At 40.5% G+C, this 15,455-nt stretch overlaps 1 protein-coding gene across 2 annotated transcripts; it reads left to right on the plus strand.

The window, feature by feature from the left end:
- Nucleotides 1–1,933: 1,933 nt before the first annotated feature.
- psmc4 (proteasome 26S subunit, ATPase 4) lies at nt 1,934–14,289 on the plus strand. Of its 2 annotated transcripts, none has more exons than XM_003977097.3 (11): nt 1,934–2,084; nt 2,557–2,655; nt 3,380–3,566; nt 3,945–4,091; nt 10,219–10,328; nt 10,990–11,083; nt 11,403–11,570; nt 11,897–11,973; nt 12,464–12,632; nt 13,683–13,738; nt 13,852–14,289. In XM_003977097.3, exons 1-11 carry the CDS (start codon nt 2,052–2,054, stop codon nt 13,963–13,965), a joined length of 1,254 nt encoding a protein of 417 aa, XP_003977146.1. In that variant the 5' UTR covers nt 1,934–2,051; the 3' UTR covers nt 13,966–14,289. The 2 variants fall into 2 exon arrangements, with proteins under 2 accessions (XP_003977146.1, XP_011616501.1); XM_011618199.2 differs by having other exon boundaries at nt 2,047–2,112.
- Nucleotides 14,290–15,455: the final 1,166 nt, after the last annotated feature.

A 15,455-nucleotide genomic window follows, 5' to 3' on the forward strand; every position in this document is an offset into this window, starting at 1 on the left:
CAAGAAGAAGGACTGGATTGGACTGAATTAGCATCAATAATTTACATTTGTGTTTCTATAAAAGATTGGGTCAAGGTTGTCAGACTTCATGCCCTGGCAATTGATTTTGTTATTGTAGGGTTATGAACTGGCCCAGAGCTCTGTAATATTTGTATCTTGAATTGGTTCTATTGCTAAATACATTTTGAAATTGGCATTTTTCTTCTTGAAGTCTTCATTCAAAGAACACGCGGATTAGCAGTGACACACGAGAGGTATTGCAATCCAACACTTGGAGATTGATTCTAAGTCCAAGGCAGGCAGGGTCAAAACCAGTAAATCCAAATGAAGAAAGTGCTGGAGAGTCAGGGATTGAGCAATAACAATCTGGCAAAGCAGGAATGCAATGCCATGTCTTATATACAGCCTAGGAAGGAGCAACAGGTGAAAATGGCAAAGACAAATCAGATGGGTGTGGAAGAGGGGGCATGGCATAGTGAGTGGAATTTTCCACCTCGGCATGAGAGCAGAAGAGCAGGCAGTAACAATGATTTTCCTTTCAAGCTTCTAATTTTCTGTATTGAGCGGTTGATAAGGTGACGTTTCCCTTCAAAACATTTAAGGTGATCTCGCATATAGCCTGGATAAAATTGGGGAGCCCCCAAGAAAAGTTAATTTATTTCATATAATCTATCTCACCAGCATTTTATAAACCTGGATGAATGTCTGAGGCGGCTCCTCTTCAGACTGGTTAGAGCCTTGACGATGCTTAAAATCTAATTTCCTGTCCAGAACTCTGACTATCATGAAATTACTCTTCAGAAATACTCTTTTTTTTTTAGGAATAAAACACTAAACACAAAAAAAGGTTTCTTCCTGTTAAAGGGATTATTAAGGCCTATTCAGATTATTATGGTTTAACTGGCTTGCAAAGGTATCAGGTCTCATGTAATTCTCTTGTCTTTTAATGAAACAAATTGCATACTTATATTTTGCATTGGTTGGCAGCAATGTTCCCTCTAATTATTCGTGTGTCTGAGCAGACACACAAGTTCCCTGAGCACACTGAGGACCACTGTGAGCAACATCAGATGGGTACGCTGTGGCCACACACCAGTGTCACGCTTGTTCAAAACCAAAATAGACAAAAATCTTGTTGTTCATGAGATGTGTACTATGTTATATGTGAGAGTCATGCTTTAACCATATGAAGAGTCACTCAGTTTCACTGCTTGTTCTTCTATTTGCACATACTCCGACAGCCATTCCATCTTAAAAGAACCGCATTTCTTTTTTACTTTGACTTGATGAGTGGATGTGTCTCTGCCCGTTCGTTTCGCCATGATAAGGGATTAGCATTTGCGTCTCTTAACTCCGCTGCACTGTTGTTAGCTAGCTAACGTGCACGGCGAGTAAAGGCAGGGCACATACGCAAACACTGTCAATGCTGATTGGCTGCGTAGCATAAGTGAACTGTATCGGATTATTGGCCGGACACCTGTCGCTCATTGAGTTACGTTGCGAAATGGTACAGAAAACAATATTACTGGATCATATCGGTTCTAAAATTAGATATTAATTGATACGTTTCTGTTGAATTTTATTTTGTGCGCTGCATAGTTTTTCTTGTGCGCTGAGTATGTGCAAGCAGTGCGCGATTGCGCAAGCGCGCAGTTTAGATGGAACATTGGTTGGCAGTATACGTATATTTCATGGTCAAACAATGACCCTTGTCTAGGTCTCTCAACGTGTGACCATAATTGACTGCTGTAGCAAAACCACCTCCAGCACTCCACTTTCTTGTTCAATTTCCTTGTTCAAGTAGGAAAAAGGAACAACACAGTTTGGTTCGCCAAATTGTGTTGCATGATATGAATAAAATAACGCAATTTGAATTCTAATTCCTACACGGATCGGACTCACTTAAATATATTATTAAAAATGACACAAGGACCGTAAAATAAATAAAGAAATATAAAGAAAAATAAAAATCAAGAAATGAATGAACTACATTACCCATAAAACCATTTACATACGCCAAACGTTGTTACGTCATTTGTAGACATTTCAACATGGAGGATATTCTGGCTGTTGAAAAGAGTCCGGTAAGGCTATCTGGCATTGTATCCTAATGTACGTTAAGAACATTTGATTTCATGTATAGCTTTCTGTAACTACATGTAGAGCGCCGTTTCCTGTCAATGTTGGTCGTTATATTTACAATTTCTTCGTAGGTTCGCTCTGCTTCACCTTAGCTAAACCTGCTTATTCATTCTCGATTCAATGCTATGTCATGCAAGTTAGCTGCTACGGTTAGCATTGTAGAACGCCACTGTTTTTTTGTTTTTGTTTTAGTTTTTAATCAATATTTATGTTACTGAGTTTTTGCAACGGTGTTAACAATTAACTGTTCTTATAATTTATTTTCGTCGTTAAGGCAAAAGTCATCGTGTGTTAAGCTGATTGGGGAGCTAATGTTCCGTGTTGTTCCATACAGCATACAAAATAATACTTGTATTTTGTATTGTTAAATACATACATTTTATTGATGTCTTTGTGTTCTATTAAATATTAAAGGACGACATGCCAGCTATAATTACATGCAAACCTCATGCCGGTCTGGCCTTCCTTGCTCCAGAGCCTGAAGATGTTGAAGACCTTTACAGCAGATACAAGGTCTGATGCCTTAATCTACAATTATGTTACTAAAAATTGCTCAAGAAGACTTATAATATTTTATTTTGAGTAACATAAAAATTCCCACAAAGACTATTGACTTTTTATCTGCCCAGTTAAAGGAATTTACTAATATGTGGACTCTGTTAATTGTTATGAGGTTAGTTCAACCCATCTTACACAATCTTTATTCTGTCATTATTGTTTAAGAGTTTACCAAATTAATATAGCCCATAACTCACCCGCACTGATCTACTACAAACCTAAAACGCACCTTTTTTTTGATTTTCATGAAGTCACAAGGACAAAGTTCGTATTGGCCAGGTCAAACTTCCCTAGAAATTGAGTGCCGAACACCTGCCCCAAGCTGTATATTGAACACTAACACCTGCTTCTCATTTTTGCTTAAGGCAATTGAACTGTTGAATTGTTTAAAGTAAGATTTTTTTTTTAATCGGAATGGCTGAGAACATTCATCCACATGCTCCTCACTTGTACTATGTTCAGCCTACCTCTTTTCTCAGAGGTTCTTTTCTCTTTAATAACCAGGTCCACTGCAAAATTCTTACCAATCGCACAATAGTTCTCAGACACTAGAAAAGAAACCCTTTTTGTCTGGATAGTATGTCAAGAAGATATTGTGAGTGGGGAAAAACATTTTTTTCTTTGCTGAAAATATCACATTTATTCATTGTGAATATTTCATCCCTTGTTGGGTTTTTAGAAGCTGCAACAAGAATTAGAGTTCCTGGAGGTTCAGGAGGAGTACATTAAAGATGAACAAAAGAACCTAAAGAAGGAGTTCCTCCATGCTCAGGAAGAGGTTAAAAGGATTCAGAGTATCCCCCTTGTTATTGGCCAGTTCCTGGAGGCCGTTGACCAGAACACAGCAATTGTTGGCTCCACAACAGGTATTACGGGCAATTAAATTGATTTAAAACCCAACTTAACTATTATTTTGTTGTATCGATTGAGTCTCATAAAGTTTTAGTTTAGTTTAGTTTAGTTTTAGTTCAATATGTCCTAATGTAAAATTTGTATACATTTAATTTATTATTAATAACAGATCCCTGTGACAATTATGGTAAACATCATCGTGGCTTATCCCTATTCATGTTTGAATAATTGCAAGACCAGACCTAATTTGCATGATGTTAACAAGGCATGATTCGACTTAAATGTGATAACAGATGCTTCTGCATTTGTGTTATTTAGTTCAAAGCTGCTTTGAATATGTAATCTGCTCGGTTGTGGTTTTGTCTTTTTATTTAATAAATTTGTCTTCCTAGGATCCAACTACTATGTACGTATTCTGAGCACCATTGACAGAGAGCTGTTGAAGCCCAATGCCTCAGTTGCTTTGCATAAGCACAGCAATGCCCTCGTGGATGTGCTCCCTCCTGAAGCTGACAGCAGCATTATGATGCTGACATCAGGTAAACACTCAGCATTACCGTATTTTCACAACCATAAGGCGCGCCGTATTATAGGGCGCACCTTCAATTAACAGCCTATTTTAGAAATATTTTCATACACAGGGCGCGCCGTGTTATAAGGCGCATAGCATAGAAACTGCGTAGCACCTGTGGTTTCATGACGCGTTCACTAGCTCGAGCTGTGCTAAAAGGAATGTCAATAAAACAGCCAGATAAGTCAGTCAAACTTTATTAATAGAATACAAACCGGCGTTCTCACAACTCTATTCACTCCCAAAATGAATAAACAGCTGTTTTATTATTTTTCCCGAGTGACATAGTGTTTTCGCGTAACACAGTTCGTTTAATAACAGCGAGTTATAACAGGCAGTGTGGAGTTTAATAAATCTTCGATTTAGTGCAACATTTCTATGAGGTAGTACCGTTGGGGTAAATCAAACGTTAGTGCAAACAATATACGGTAACTCGAACTCTCGAAGTACCGGTAGTGCAAAGCGATAGCAATAGCAATATAACAATAGCAATACAATAACAATAGCAACAACGTTGTTCAAATGGTAATGTACATATTCACAGTATGACCAACCTTGTTCAGTTGTAAACACGCACACAAAAGCAACACTTAATGCTCACTTTATCAGTTCATTCCTCATCCAGGAATCCCTCGAATTCTTCTTCCTCGGTGTCCGAATTGAACAGCTGTGCTAATACGGCGTCCAACATGGCCGGCTCCGTCTCGCCAAAGTCGTCATCAGGGTCGGTGTCGCTGGTGTTGTCTGGGATTTCCGTGACAATCCCTGCCTTCCTGAAAGCTCGGACCACGGTTGAGACTGATATATCAGCCCAGGCGTTTACGATCCACTGGCAGATAGTGGCGTACGACGCTCGGCGCTGTCTCCCCGTCTTGGTGAACGTGTGTTCGCCTTCTGTCATCCACCGCTCCCACGCAGTTCTCAGTCTAGCTTTGAATGCCCTGTTGACACCAATGTCTAGCGGCTGCAGTTCCTTTGTTAATCCACCCGGAATGACGGCAAGAACTGAATTAGTGTGCTTAACTTGTTTTTTTACACCATCGGTGATATGGGCGCGCATGGAGTCGCAGATCAATAGGGACGGAGCTGTGTGAAAAAAAGCCACCCGGTCTCTTGACGTAAATTTCTCTCAGCCACTCACTCATCTTTTCTTCATCCATCCATCCCTTTGAGTTAGCTTTGATGGTTACGCCGGCTGGAAAGTTTTCTTTTGGCACAGTCTTCCTTTTGAAAATAACCATGGGTGGAAGTTTCTGTCCATTAGCCTGGCAGGCGAGAACTACGGTGAAGGATGCTTTCTCATTCCCTGTGGTGCGAACATTTACCGTATGTGCTCCCGTTTTGTCCACAGTGCGGTTAACAGGAATATCAAAGGTGAGCGGAACCTCGTCCATGTTGATGATGTGTTCTGGTCGGATCTTTTTTCCAGCGATGTTGTTTCTGCAGTATGTGCGGAAAGTGGCCAGCTTTTCTTGGTAGTCGTCGGGCAGTTGCTGCGAAACACTCGTTCGTGTGCGGATGGAGAGGTGACGTCTTTTCATAAACCGAAAGCACCAAGAAGGACCGCCTCTAAAATCACTTATCTTCAGTTCGTCTGCTAGCGCTGTTGCCTTCATTCGAATAGTGACTGTAGAGACACTTCTACTTGCTGCTCTCTGTTCAACAACCCACTGTTCGAGTTTGTCCTCCAACTGTGGCCATCTCGCTTTGTTTCCCCGGAAGCTCCGTTGAGTTTTCTTTACCTGGCGCAGGTCGTCCTGTTGCTTCCTCCACTTCCGCACCATTGACTCGTTAACGTTGAATTCTCTTGCCGCTGCTCTATTTCCATGTTCGACCGCGTGACTGATAGCCTTCAGTTTGAACTCTGCGTCGTAAGCGTGTCTCTTGGAAGGAGCCATTTTGGGGTCTTTACAGACAGAAATGGTTTGGGACCCGACTGGAACTCCTATTTATCGCTCTTACTGCTGTTACTTCGGCCACGCCCACTGACTACGTTAGCCGCGATTACCGTAATCCATACAAAAGGCGCTCCGGGCTAAAAGGCGCACCGTCGATTTTTTAGAAAATTCTAGGCTTTTAGGTGCGCCTTATGGTCGTGAAAATACGGTACTCTATGCATGTTGCCATGTTTAAAATGCCACATGTAAGGATCAATATTATGTCATATTTTACTTACATTTTTTATTTAGTATGCACTCAGCTAAACCATATGTTATTTCAGAGGTCAAATCAAATCAATCTTTATTTATATAGCGTCTTATACAATCAAAATTGTTTCAAGGCGCTTTCCAGAATCCCAGGGCCTAACCCCAGACAAGCAACAGTGGCAAGAAAAAACTCCCCTTTAACAGGAAGAAACCTTGAGCAGGACCAGGCTCATGTAGGGGGACCCTCCTGCTGATGGCTGGCTGGGTAAAGAGAGAGGAGAGGAGAGGAGAGGAGAGGAGAGGAGAGGAGAGGAGAGGAGAGGAGAGGAGAGGAGAGGAGAGGAGAGGAGAGCACAGAGCACAGAGCACAGAAACACACGCAAAAATACACTATACAATGGGTCAGCGGGGGTGGAGGTCGTCATGCAGCTCCGAAGGCGGCGATACCTGTAAATAAATAGAGAGGGGAGACGCAGAAAAACTACACAGAAATCATCATAACTAGTCTGCTTGATGAGGAGGAGGAAAGGAGAGGAGAGGAAACCATGACCCAGTGGGGTGACAGAGGTATGTCAGGTGATCATGTTTCCGGACCCCGGCAGCCTTGGCCTATAACAGCGTAGCTAAGATGTGACCTAACGATTAGACAACCCCCTAAGTATGATAATTTGTCTGTCTATGATAGTAACTGGAACTACAGAATTAACAACAATAAGCTTTTTCAAAGAGGTAGGTTTTAAGTTTGATCTTAAAAGTAGCGATGGAGTCAGCCTCCCGTACCTGGACAGGGAGCTGGTTCCATAGCAGGGGGGCCTGGTAGCTAAATGCTCGGCCCCCCATTCTACTCCTAGAAACTCTGGGAACCACAAGTAGACCAGCATTCTGAGAGCGGAGCGGTCTATTCGGCTGATAAGGTATCACTACCTCCTCCAGGTAGGATGGAGCTAGGCCTCTGAGGACCTTGTAGGTCAAAAGAAGGGTTTTAAAAATAATTCTAAATTTAACGGGCAGCCAATGAAGCGACGCCATTACAGGAGTTATGTGATCTCTTTTGTCAATACCTGTCAGAACTCTGGCTGCAGCATTTTGGATCAACTGGAGGCTTCTTAAAGAGTTGTTTGGACACCCTAATAATAAAGAATTACAATAGTCCAGCTTGGAAGTAACAAAAGCCTGAATTAACTTTTCAGCATCATGCCGTGTCAGTAGCTTCCTGATCTTTGTGATGTTCCTCAGGTGAAAAAAGGCACTTCTAGAGAGTAATTTAATGTGTGAGTTGAAGGAGAGATTTTGATCAAAAGTTACTCCTAGATTCCTCACAGAGAGACTAGATGTTAATGATATACCATCTAGAGTGATCATATGATCTAATCTATCCCTGAGAGGTTCAGGACCAAACACCATGACCTCAGTTTTTCCTACCAAACACCATGACCTCAGTTTTTCCTGAGTTAAGGAGGAGGAAATTTGAAGACATCCAGGACTTTATGTCTTTAAGACAGGCCTGAAGCTTCACTAACTTCTGTCTCCTCTGGTTTCATGGATAAATAAAGCTGGGTGTCATCAGCATAACAATGAAAATTTATCCCATGCTGCCGAATAATGTTCCCTAAGGGAAGCATGTACAAGGTGAAGAGGATTGGTCTAAGTACAGAACCTTAAGGAACTCCATGGCTAACCCTACTGTATAAGGAGGGAACACCATTGACATGAGCAAACTGGTATCTGTCAGATAAATATGACCTAAACCAGTCTAGTGCTGTCCCTTTAATCCCAATCACATGTTCCAGTCTATGTAACAGGATGCTGTGATCAACTGTATCAAAAGCAGCACTGAGGTCCAGCAGAACCAGCATAGAGACCAGTCCATGATCTGAAGCTATGAGAAGATCATTGGTAACTTTAAGAAGTGCCGTTTCTGTGCTGTGATGAGCTCTAAAGCCTGACTGAAACATCTCAAACAGGCTGTTCCTCTGCAGGTGCTCCAGTAACTGAGTCACCACCACCTTCTCAAGAACTTTAGAGATAAAAGGAAGGTTGGATATTGGCCTATAATTTGCTAATACGTCAGGATCCATGGTTTTTTAAGCAACGGCTTAATCACTGCCACCTTGTAGGACCGGGGTACATAACCTGACACTAAAGAACCATTGATCTGGTCCAGGATAGAGCAGCCTGTCAATGGTAAAACATCCTTCAACAGGTGTGTTGGGATGGGATCTAAAAGACACGTCTTGGATTTCTGAATTAGCAAAGACGCCTCAGAAAAATACATAGGGGTGAAGGAGTTTAAGGGCTCGTTGGAGAACCTGTATGTTCCCACAGTCAGCACATCTGGTGATGGTCCAGTTGTAGGGATGGCCTGGTTAGCTTTCTCTCTGATAGCTAGAACTTTATCAGTGAAGAAGGTCATGAAGTCTTCACCACTAAGGGAAGAAGGGATACGCGGATCTAAAACACTGACTCTTAGTTAATTTGGCCACAGTGCTGAAAAGAAACCTGGGGTTGCTCTTATTTTCCTCCAATAAAGAAAAATAAGCTGTTCTAGCCTTACGGAGAGCCTTTTTATAAACTAATAGACAGTCTTTCCAGGCAATTTATGGAATTAAATTATGGAACAGGTAAACTGTTCCATAATTTAGAAGTATCCACGGTAAATCACAATTGCCGCACTGTTTGTAACTCAATCTGGAATCTCAGCCCAATAGGGAACAATTTGGATGTGACAAGAAGAAAAAGAGCTTTTCAAAAATGTGTAACAGCAGGCAGCGGCTGCTGTGTTATGCGTCATGTTGGAATGCCTAGTTTTAGTAAATTTGGTAAAAATGTTCCCCCATTAGTTCTTTTTGTCCTGCAAATAAAAGTGTCTATAACTACATTACCGTAATTTCCGGACTATAAGCCGCTACTTTTTTTCTACACGGCTTATTCTACGGTGCGGCTTATTTATGTTTTCTTTTTTCTTTTTTTGTGGCACACTATCACAACTATTGTGAATCAGTCATTTTTACTAACCCTCATCAACATGGAAAATACTAGAAGAAAAGCATATGATGCGGCTTTTAAGTTAAAAGCGATCACTCTGGTGGTTGAAGAAGGAAATCGAGCTGCCGTGCATAATCTTGGCAAACATTACGGTGGTGAGAAGGTGGATCAATGGCGAGAAGGTGGAGACGCCCACCTGAAGACCTGATCCAAAGCAAAAAGACGACAAAAAGCTTTTAGACGTAAACATTGCAGGTGGCCCGAGCTTGAAAACGTTCTGGAAGACTGGGTCAACACACAGAGAGCAGGCGGCCGCAATGTTTCCGCTGTACAAATCAGACGGAAGGCAAAAGTAATTGCCACCGCGATGAAAATAGAAGATTTTAGAGGTGGGCCATCAGGGAGTTTTAGATTGTTTATGCTTTTTTACTCAAACAATGAACAATGTAATTTGTGTGGAGCTGATACAAACGTATATTTCAAGGTAGCTACATTACAGACAGCGTTAGGGGGGGGAAAAAGCATTTACTGGTACAATATATTTATGTTGCTAAGCGGATTAAATTAAAAGAAGAGTTAAAAAATCCTGACGTGATGAAAATTGGATTTAATGTCTCTGTATAAACATACAAGTAAAAAGAGTGGCTGTTGTTTCTTACCTGTCTGTCACTCATCAGTGACTCGTCTCTTACGGTAATAAAAACATCTACCGGTACTGAATGTTTTCGATCTAATTTTTCATATTACTACGTGGGTTGCGGCTTGTATAAGTACAAAATTGATTTTCTTTCTAAAATTAGATTATGCGGCTTTTAATCAGGTGCGCTCTGTAGTCCAGAAATTACGGTAAATGTAATTTACCTCTAGCTTTGGAAGATGTAATGAGATCAGGTTAAACATATTTCCATATATCTGTATTTGGCCCTAAATATAAAACAACCTTTGTTTTTTCCTTTTTCTCAGATCAAAAACCAGATGTGATGTATGCTGACATTGGTGGTATGGACATCCAGAAGCAGGAAGTCAGAGAAGCTGTAGAGCTACCTCTTACACACTTTGAGCTCTACAAACAGGTGAGACATATGGATGCTAAGAAATGCACTGCCTGACCAAAGCAAAGTCCTACTTTGTGCCCACTTTACAATCCTGTGGTGTTGCTGCGGTTGGTCAGGTCTAGGTTCAGCAACATCATGTGTCCAAAGAATGAGGTCAGCTGACTACCTGAATATACTGAATGACCACATTATTCTGTCATTGGATTTTGTCTGCTCTGATAGTACAGGCATGTTCCTAGATGAAAAAGCCAGGGTTCTTTTTCTCAAACTGTGAAATTGGTTCATTAGCTCACATGGATTGGCCGGCATAAACCCATTGAGAATCTGTGAGAAGGTTTTGCACAGTGGGCTGACTTTCCCATCATCACTACAAGATCTTGGTGAAATATGAATGCAACACTGGATGAATGTCTTGCAACGTTGCAGAAGCTTATCAAGATAATGCCACAGCAACTGTGCTATAATCACAACTAAAGGTGGTCCAAGGAAACATGAGTGTGTGACCTTGTTTTTGATGGCAACTTTTTTGGGCTAGGCAGTGTATCTTTAAAATTCTCAAGCCTCCGTGAGCTTTGCAGTCTAAAATAAAGAAAACAGCTGTTGCAAATTATGTTATAAATATGCAGATCTTTTCTACATTGTAGACTTTTGTTCTTTGTTAATGTTTTCTCTTCTCTAGATTGGCATTGATCCACCCCGAGGTGTTCTTATGTATGGACCTCCAGGTTGTGGAAAAACTATGCTGGCCAAAGCTGTGGCTCATCACACCACAGGTTGGTCATGGACATCACACAGAATCCCATCATATACTTAGGTGTATTCTATGAAATATTCTGCCCTTTCATTTTTGCTTTTATACTGTTGCTAAATGAATTGCTGGGATTTATCTTCTATAATTTCCTATATATATATATATATATATATGTGTGTGTGTGTGTGTGTGTGTATATATATATATATGTGTGTGTGTGTGTATATATATATATATGTGTATATATATGTATATATATATGTGTGTGTGTGTGTGTGTGTAGGTATATATATGTAGGTATGTATGTATGTATGTATTAATGTTGCATCATGTCTTCCCAGCGGCTTTCATCCGAGTTGTGGGTTCTGAATTTGTTCAGAAATATTTGGGTGAAGGTCCTCGTATGGTCCGTGATGTCTTTCGGTTGGCGAAGGAAAACGCACCGGCAATTATATTTATTGATGAGATTGATGCCATCGCCACTAAGCGTTTCGATGCACAGACTGGAGGTATAAACATCAGACCAACATAATTAATTACAGTTTATATGGAAAAGTCTACACACCCCTGTTACAATAACAAGTTTTTGTGACACCAAGATAATTGATTACAGAACTTTTTATCCTTTAAGGTAACCCATAATTTGCACAGAAACATTTAAAGAAAAAAAAAGATTTTAGCAGGGGTGTGCTGTGACCTAGTAACATTTACATATTCTGTTCTATTTACCTTAACATGTTGATGTAAATTGTTATTCTTATTGTAATAATGTATAGTTCTATTTCTTTATAAAACAGTACTATTGTGTTAAATGATTGTGGCCTTTTTTTGGCAGCTGATAGGGAGGTGCAAAGAATCCTACTTGAACTGCTCAATCAAATGGATGGTTTCGATCAAAATGTTAATGTCAAGGTAAGATATTTCAGGTTCTGTAAGAACTTTCCTTTCTTTTGACTCCATGTGTCATGAATGGCACCACTTTTGGCATTTGTATAACACATCTACAGTCTACATCTGCAATCAACTGCTAATTGAAGTTAAGGCTAACAAATACTGCAATGCAATGGGTGTTTAAACTGGGTAGCTATGTATTTATTTAATACCTACAGCTTTGTTTTAGCCCTATTTTGCAATATAGGGTTTTTGTGGATTTGTGATGCAGTAATTCTAAATCCATTTGAGCTCAAAGAACTTCAGTAATAAATGGATTATTTTGTAAATCATAGCTTCAGTGGCTGATTTGGTATTAACTCAAGATGATTCCTTCTGATTAACACTAGGTACTTATTGATCCTCTGAATAACAAGTAGATGGTACACGTGGTGCGATAAATCATTTCATATCACAGTATCATTATGGTTTACTACCACACCTAAAATAAATCACCTGACACTTTCTTCAGGTGATCATGGCCACGAACAGAGCTGATACTTTGGACCCTGCACTGCTACGTCCTGGTCGTTTGGACAGAAAGATCGAATTCCCCCTGCCAGACCGCAGACAGAAACGTCTTATTTTCTCCACCATCACCAGTAAAATGAACCTCTCTGAGGAGGTTGATTTGGAGGATTGTATCCTTGTGTTTCAATGACTAGGTTTTGAATTGTTGTTTGTATTGTTGTAATCAAGTAAAAAGATGTCCTGTAAATATTAACCCCTTTCAGGTACCTTTGGCTTGAATCACAGCCTTTCATCTATGAACTCTTAGGCTGATTTAGGATCGGGTGTGAACAGTTAAGCCACAAATTCTCAATGGCTTCACCCTGGAGACTAGTGTTTTTATTTTCCCCATGTTGTGCAGTTTTGACTGAAGGACCCAGGCAGCAGTTGTATGCATGGTCTCTTCCTTCTGAGCCCCTGAAACAGTGGTTGTGGGTGTCTTCATGGCCTCCCTTATCTGCATCTTCTTGCCCAGTCTCTGCGTTGAGGACAGCTTACTGTCAGCAACCTTAAGAAGTAGCACCATACTCTGTTCCCTTTCTTACTGATGGATTTAAATGCACCCTGTGGGTGGGTTATCTTATCTAGTCTTTTGTTGCCGTCTCCTGACTTATAGCTTTTGATTCTCTTTTTCTCTGAGGTGCTTGATGCTTTTTAGTGTCACTGTTGCAACTGCTGTCAAGTCATCTCCATTTCATTAACTGTGACCGTGGAATTCCTCTGGCTGCATAAGAGCTTCACCCCGTGCCCCACCATCCATCAATACCGTCCAGCTCCGTCTGTGACGCACTGTGGCCCTGCCAGACAGCAGGAATGAGGATCTCACAAGATCACGATCCCACATTCATGCACCTTGCACTGAATCGGGCATAAATAAAAGCGGTGTTTTTTTATTTTGGTTTTTTTTTTTTTAATTTGGTGACAGTGTTGGAAGCACACACATTGAATGAAGACGTATCAGCAGAGCCACAAGGGATCCACATCCAGTGGAATTTGGCTGACACTGCTGCTGACTTCTGTCACTTTAAAGGGGCTGAATATTTAATTGTTTCACACCCTATTGTTTTGTTACCATATACTTTTTAATTGACATTACTTTGTAGATGGGTGTTTTCACATTGCTATGAAAGAAGCTCTTTCTGCGTTTCTCAAATGGTCAGTCATCCTTAATTGATACACAGATGTAGCTAGACCAGACAAGATCTCTGGAGCTGACATTAATTCCATCTGTCAGGAGGTAAGATGAATGTGTAATGTAGATTTTATGCTATCTTCACATAGAGAAATAGGAAAGGAAAGAACTATTTTTAATGCATGTTAATGATTTTATCTGTTGTTTTTTTTCCCCAGGCTGGAATGTTGGCAGTACGTGAAAATAGATACATTGTCTTGGCAAAAGACTTTGAAAAAGCTTACAAGACTGTCATCAAAAAAGATGAGCAAGAGCATGAATTCTACAAGTAAATTACAAGAAAAGATGTCTAGATGCACAATTTTGTCACTGATTTATGTGTGTCTATTAAAATGGTCTCTCAGATCTTCAGATTTTGACATGCATAAGTTGTTGTAAAACTTTGGAAAAGTTGTTTTTAATTTTATCACTGCAGCACAATGGCCACCCTTGAGAAGCTCCACTACCCAGTGCTTATCTGGTTTTGTTTGTTTTTTTACAGCAATTCTGGTTAATAAAAATAGATCTGACTGTTGTGTTGAGACATCTTTTGAATCTATGTACTCACTTAAGACATAACTTTAAAAACCATTAAATATCTTTTCCATTAAAACAAATTCTGCTTGTCATTCCTGAATTTATAGTGTAATTTTATTCAATGTTTCTTTCTAAAACAATTTTATTTTAAGTGCAATATGTACAGTAGTTTCCTGCAGGTAATGATAGTGTGAGAGCTGATTCAATGAAGTGTGTTCAGATATACCTGAGTGTTTCTGTTTAGCGCTTAAAATAATTTAGTGGTACTATTATTTGTGGCTTACATCAAACTGGTGCAGGAGTTATTGTTCTCACGGCAAACAGGTTCACTGAGATTTCCCTGGAACTGTTGTGTTGATGAAACAGTCTCTAGAAGTCTCTTTTTTTCACCTGAGGAACATCACAAGGATCAGGAAACTACTGATGCGGCATGATGCTGAAAAGTTAGTCCATGCATTTGTTACTTCCAGGCTGGACTATTGTAATTCTTTATTATCAGGGTGTCCAAACAACTCTTTAAGAAGCCTCCAGCTGATCCAAAATGCTGCAGCTAGAGTTCTGACAGGTATTGACAAAAGAGATCACATTACTCCTGTAATGGCGTCTCTTCATTGGCTGCCCGTTAAATTTAGAATAATTTTTAAAATCCTTCTTCTGACCTACAAGGTCCTCAGAAGCCTAGCTCCATCCTACCTGGAGGAGCTAGTGATACCTTATCAGCCCAATAGACCGCTCCGTTCTCAGAATGCTGGTCTACTTGTGGTTCCTAGAGTTTCTAGTAGAATGGGGGGCCGAGCATTTAGCTACCAGGCCCCCCTGCTATGGAACCAGCTCCCTGTCCAGGTATGGGAGGCTGACTCCATCGCTACTTTAAAGATCAGACTTAAAACCTACCTCTTTGAAAAAGCTTATTGTTACTAATTCTGTAGTTCAAGTTACTATCATAGACAGACAAATTATCATACTTAGGGGGTCGTCTAATCATTAGGTTAACATCTTGGCTATGCTGCTATAGGCCGAGGCTGCCGGGGTCCAGAAACATGATCACCTGACAGGCCTCTGTCACCCCAGTGGGTCATGGTTCCTCTCCTCTCCTCTCCTCTCCTCTCCTCTCCTCTCCTCTCCTCTCCTCTCCTCTCCTCTCCTCTCCTCTCCTCTCCTCTCCTCTCCTCATCAAGTAGACTAATGATGTTATTTCTTGTGTAGTTTTTCTGCCCCCCCCCCTATTCATCTACAGGTATCGCCG

The sequence above is a fragment of the Takifugu rubripes genome, chromosome 7 (assembly GCF_901000725.2).
Source record: "Takifugu rubripes chromosome 7, fTakRub1.2, whole genome shotgun sequence".
NCBI lineage: Eukaryota > Metazoa > Chordata > Actinopteri > Tetraodontiformes > Tetraodontidae > Takifugu > Takifugu rubripes.